Here is a 6,223-nt window from a genome sequence, read left to right as displayed (position 1 = left end):
TGTCAGCATTCAAACATTCAATCCTTTGATGTGCTTGACAAGCTTTTTATCGCTTCCCCATATTTCTTTAGGAGTGCAAGCTATTGTGTAGGTCAGACAGCAAACATATGATTGAGGCCTACATTGTGAGGTAAAAAAATCCTGTGGTAATTAATAATTTAGAGCATCAAATAAACTCTGCTAAGAGTTATCTTTTTACCCCTCTCTCCCTAGAAGGGTGCCCTCCCCCCCCCCATGTCAGTGTTCACCAAACATCCTGGGAGCTACACAGGTAATAACTGTATCTGTGGTGGGTTAAAGTGATTGAGGATAAGAAAATCCTGTTTCAGTTTCGCAATTATTTGAGAATCTATTAAATGCCAGATACTAGGGGTATAAATAAAGATGACAGATTATTGTCCTTCAGGGCCATGGAGTCAGATTGACCTTCCTATGAAAATGCATCTCTTTCTGGGAGGGAGGTGGCTGTGTATAAGGATTGACTTCTCTCTCAGTAAAGAATCAGTCCCCACTGTATTTTATAGGCACCGGTTTAAACTTGGGTCTTACATTTTTTTTTTAATCAGGTTGCTCCAAAGTGCTACATGATTCTTAGAGGAGTGAAATATCACCCTCACCATTACAAGAACACTCGTGGTGATAACCTGAAGGTAGTCTTCTAGTAACTGGGGGCTCCGGAACGGTGGGATCCTAAGTGTAGTGGGTAAGAAGGCCTCTCTCCTCCAACTCCCAAGTAGGTATCTCTGGGCCAACTATGGGGTTGCAGCTCCACTGTCACATCTTGTGGTCCAAAAATGCACGTTGCTGGAGAAGAGCATCATGCGAAAGTAGGAGCAACACGCTCTAGCAGTTCAAAATTTGTCAGAGAAACGTAGGTAATTTGGCAACTCAGGGCAAAGCCCCCTTAAAAAGACAGAGACTTCCAGAGATTCAGAGATGCGAATGCTTTTCAGCTGCCCGAGCATTAACTTGATTAAGGCTCTCATATGGAGGAGCTTGATGCAGCCAGGTGAAATCAATTGTAGGCTTCCTGCCATTATGTAAATGTAGGTAATCAAGCATGAATAGCAATAAGCACATTGCAGTTTACAAGATGATACACCGCTTTATTTTCAATTGTATGAGTTATCAGAACAATAACTACTAACATACAAAGTACCATCAGCTCAACTGCAGGTATAGGCAGTGACAAGTAATCTAATTCTTAGAATCACTCCCACAATCTGTCCAGACACATTAACCTAAGGACACATTTGTAAATAGCAAACACGATTTTCACATTACAGCTTTCTCAAGCATATAAGGTGTGTAGACTTGGTGATGGGTTGTTTCCACAAGTTCTGCGTGTTCTTGATGCATTCATTTTCTTGACATTGGTAGAGATATTTCTTTCCACAAAGTAGATTTACAATACTCTGTGAACTAGTAGTACTCTTGACACTTTTAAAATAGGAATATTTGGATTGAAATATCTCTGCAGTACGATTCCTTGTGTCTTCTGGTAAGTTCCATCGTCAAAGAGCTTTTGATTGTAATCACTCCCTTGCAACAACAGCTCAACTCTACTACTGGGTTCAGTGTAACACCCTCTTCATAGCTTGCTGTGTGATGTAATGAGGGTGGGGTGTACTGGCAATCAGCACATTTTGTTATCATTGTTTACAGCCATTTAAAACCATGCCATTATTATTAATCCAAGTCTGACATGCCTTTTCTGAAATGTTCACAGTGTAGTATTTTTGTGGCCTAACGAAAGTTTTCTTATATCATTAAAAATAAACATTTTTATAAAAATAGAATATTTAAAATGTTTACACAGAGAAGACCAGTTAGAGTATCCTGTGCCATATGCACTATACAGTAGTAAGCACAAAATCTCACAAAACAAAACAGCACAAGAGTCCTACCCAGAGTAACCGTTATTTATCCAGGAGAAATAGCCAGAACTTACAACTGCCCTTTTTTTTCTAAAATACTTTTTGCTTAACACAGAACATGTCCTAATGCAAAAACTGGACTCCCCAAAAGTTTTATTGTCTCTATGTTTGTGGGATAGAAGCTGCCACTTGAAAACGAGGCTAATATTTCCAGTCCATTGGTCATTTCTTTGCCCTAGATAGGAGGCAGATTGGAACCAATAAACCTTTTAGACAGATGTATTTTGCTTTAAAAACATGCTAAGTTACCTTTAAAAACACTTATTATCACAAAGTACTTGCTTTATTTTCAGTTGGCATTAAAAAAATGCAGACAAAAACATCTAAATGTCCACATTCATTAGATCAGAACAGTATCATTTTCAAACAGTTGATTTTTTTAAGCAGCTGATTTTTAAATAACAAATATTTCATTATTACCCAACTATTTTATGAAAACCTTCTTAATGCCATCATCTATGTATATACAATACATAATTGTCCCTATTAAACACATTTTGTATCCTGCATTGCCTATGGACATTTCTTCAATAAAAGGAATGTGTATGCAAAAATGTAGAAGGGAATGTTTGCCCAACATCAGTAATAACATATGTTAGTGACTATGTAACACATGAAATCTCTTTGAAATTCTAAATGAGTGGTCTGGTCCCCGGCTCCCTGGGCATTACCACTTCTGAATTTTCGGTGATCAAGAAGGCCTCCAAACTGACTGCCTCAATTCCCTGCATGAAATCAGGTTGGATCCTGATTTTTAAAACTTCAACCTAGAATTCAGGTTTTGGCCTGAATGCGACAGGAGCGTCATCAAAGCTGCAGGGTTGCCCTTGGTCATTGGCCTATGGGACCAAGTTTCTGCCTCTGATGCTTTGTCAGATGACAAATTCCTCAGAATCCAGTCATTTAAAAGAACAATATAAGGTCCTATAATAGCACAATTTTGGCAAAAGCAAAAAATATCTGGTGGCCTTTCAATGCCCAGGCAGTGAAAAAGTATTGGTCGTGGTGTGGACCGTTGCTTGAACAGTTCTATGATGCTTATCAGAAGGGGGCTGATGGCGTATTCATCCATCATGTGTCTCCCTCGCCATCAACGTTATCTTGAGATGACAGCAGAGAGGGGTATGGAGAACCATTGTTGATATTCACATAAGTAGAATTCACATGGACATAGTGTTCCCCAATGAAAGTAGAGAATATCACTGATATCTTGGAGACCAGTTCAGAAAAGGTTGGGCGCATTTCAGCTTTGGGATGCCAGCATTTTAGCATCACTTCATACCTGTGTCAGAAAGGAAGAAGTGCTATGAGAGATACGTTGGAGACAAGCATTTCTGTAAAAGTAAAGATTATAAGAGCTACAGAAGATTCTTTTGAAATTCGTACTCACAAGGGATCTGGGCAGTATTCGGGTTGTAAGAGCCTTCTGCCTTGCAACAAGTAAACTGTTATATCAAAGGTGTTGACGTCAGGGTAGGGTGGTGCCCCTCTTGTCATCAGTTCCCAGAGGAGCACACCAAAGGACCACTAGTCAGACAATGGAAGAGAGCATCCAAGTGAGAAGTATGACTACACAAATATGAAAGGCAATCAGTAGGTCTTGATAACGAAACTTGGTTTAGTGTACTCAATACACGTGCTGTTTGGGGCAAAAATTTCCTTAAAGGCAATTAGTAAGCTATACATTTTATGATTTGTTTAAACCAGAATTGGATAAAGTTTAGTTACAAGTAAATATAAAGTTTTCAAAAAGAATATCTGAAGTTCACATGGTGATTAAGATTTCATCTGTACTCAAGTAAAGTAGGCTTTCTAAGTTCACTCTTGTAAAGGCAAAGCTTTAACAGGTTTTTATCCTTCTCTTTTCAATGGCTTCAGTACACGTTCAGATTATTAGTAAAAGGAGAAAAGTAAGCCTTCCAAAATTTAAATTTGTGGGACTTTCAAGTGAATGTAAATAGTCAAGAATGTAACCATACCTAAAAGTTAATGTTAAAAGAGAAGATCTAAGTAAAAATCCATATTAAAAATCAAAAGTAATAAAACTGCTAGGCAACAAGGCTATTGAAAACTAATCCCAATAAAATACCTGTAACTTGAAACATTAAAAGAATAGATTAATAAAAACAGCTCTATCAATACTTTACAGGAAGATCGCAGGGACATGGAGAGGTTAAGTGACTTGCTAAAATTCTCTAACAAGTCTTAATTCACGTTGGGATGAACATCTACAAGTTCCTGGCTCTTGGCTCTTGGTTGGTCTACTGAACTTGACTAAATATGCAATTTCTTGATTTAAAGCACTATACTTGGAATAATACATCAGGTCATACATTTACCTCCTCCTGGACATGTGCCAAGGTGAGAGTGACACAATGAGAGTAAGTCAGCATGTGCAGGTCACCTCTGGGCGGACCCAGGGAATCAGTCGTTGCTTAGCAACACTTCCTGGACACTCACAGACCAAGAGGCACGTGTGGAGAGAAATGAGGCTCTGAGAAAAAAGAAGCTTGGAGAAGGAGAATACAGACAGGACAGATGGAGTAGGAGAACAGGACACCGAGAAGCAAGTGTAGCTCATAATATTCAGCAAGAACGAGAATAAAGCATGTCTTTGAACACTGTGGCCAAAAGAAAGAAACCAGGTAGATACTTGAATTGCTGATACAAATCTCCATTAATGGCTCTTTCCTTTTGCCCAAGAGCAAGAACCTTGAAGGCCACTGACAGCCTTAATCCAAACAGAGCAAACAAACTCCTTCCCAGGTGGGAGCTAGATAACTTTGCTATCTTCTGCAGCCTTTCAAAATCAAAGTTTTCAAAGCCTGCAAATCTTATGAGTTCCTTCTGACAACTTAATTGTGTTAACCTTCAAGTTCCAAAATTTGCATTAAAATTGAAATCAATTTAACAAGTATCTACTGACTCATGAGATGCACAAGTTGGTTACTCCCCAAGTTGCTGGATAAGCCCCAAGGCTGATTAAACAGGGTTTAGAATATTCCGCAATTAACTATCATGTAGAACAATAAAATATAACAATGGAGCAATAATAGAAAAGAGGCCTAAATGTTGTGAAAAGTTAGATAATAGTGGGGAACTGAGAGAGGCTCCAGGAAGAAAGTGATAGTAAAGTGGGTGTTGAAAGCAAGGGAGAATTTGTTTTATAGGTAATTGTAACAGGAGGGCAGAGAGAGTGTACCCTGTAGAAGGAGTGGGCCAAGGGGTGAGAGCACACGTGTTTTTATTGAACTATAAATGTAATAGTCACTGCTTGGTGTGTGGACTAGGTGAAGGGAGGAAGGACAGATAAGGCTGAAAGGGGACCATGCTGTGGGGTTTTGAATGGGGAAAGTGAAATTGATGGGACATGACTGGAGTTGAGCTCCAGGAAATTGCATCTTGTAAACACCATGCTTTCCAGCGGTTCTCAACCTGTGGGTCCAACCCCTTTGGGGGTTGAACAACCCTTTCACAGGGGTCGCCTAAGACCATCAGAAAACACATATAGCATGTCAGATATTTACATTACGATTCATAACAGTAGCAAAATTACAGTTATGAAGTAGTAACAAAAATAATTTTATGGTTGGGGGTCACCACAACATGAGGAACTGTATTAAAGGGTCGCGGCATTAGGAAGGTTGAGAACCACTGCGTTTAGACAAAAAGGAGAAGCTTATTCATAAGATGGAGACCAGCTTTCTGAACAAGAAGAGGTGAGGGATACTACTGCATACTGCAACACGGAAGCCTATGAGACTGAACTTTTAAATTAGGGTGGTGGGAGATGGTGTGTGTCATATAATGAGCTGGGCATGGGCATCATGCCCTTTAAAAAAATGATTATCTTGCCCTAACTGGTTTGGCTCAGTGGATGGAGCGTTGGCCTGCGGACTGAAGGGTTCCAGGTTCGATTCCGGTCAAGGGCATGTACCTTGGTTGCGGACACATCCCCAGTAGGGAGTGTGCAGGAGGCAGCTGATTGATGTTTCTCTCTCATTGATGTTTCTAACTCTTTATCCCCCTCCCTTCCTCTCTGTAAAAAAATCAATAAAATATATTTTAAAAAATGATTATCTTATCCTTGTAATAACCCTTTTATAAACCTGTAATGTAATTGATTTTATAGATGCTTTTTTTTTTAAAAGAAAGTTTTTATTATTGATATTTAGAGACAGAGGAAGGGAGAGGGAGAGAGAGAGAAACATCGATGTGAAAGTGAAATATTGATTGGCTGTCTCCTGCAATGCCCCTACTGGGGATCGAGCCCGCAACCCAAGCAT

General features: G+C 39.4%; 1 protein-coding gene across 7 annotated transcripts in view; it reads right to left on the bottom strand.

Moving 5' to 3' along the window:
• Positions 1-1,085: 1,085 nt before the first annotated feature.
• Positions 1,086-6,223, bottom strand: part of MET (MET proto-oncogene, receptor tyrosine kinase) — a 138,898-nt gene continuing 133,760 nt past the window's right edge. For all 7 annotated transcript variants that reach the window (XR_002832010.1, XM_023763809.1, XM_006100181.2 and 4 more), the window contains 2 exons: positions 3,328-3,464; positions 1,086-3,219 (listed from right to left, as the gene is read on the bottom strand). Coding sequence is in view for 6 of the 7 variants with exons in the window: in XM_023763809.1 (XP_023619577.1) it covers positions 3,009-3,219; positions 3,328-3,464 (348 nt within the window). In the remaining variant the exon portion in view is untranslated. The remainder of the gene's footprint in view (positions 3,220-3,327; positions 3,465-6,223) is intronic.

Source organism: Myotis lucifugus, unplaced genomic scaffold, assembly GCF_000147115.1.
Source record: "Myotis lucifugus unplaced genomic scaffold, Myoluc2.0 scaffold_301, whole genome shotgun sequence".
In the NCBI taxonomy this organism is placed as follows: Eukaryota; Metazoa; Chordata; class Mammalia; order Chiroptera; family Vespertilionidae; genus Myotis; species Myotis lucifugus.
Note: the sequence above shows the minus strand (reverse complement) of the source record. Positions and strands in the feature narration are given on the sequence as shown.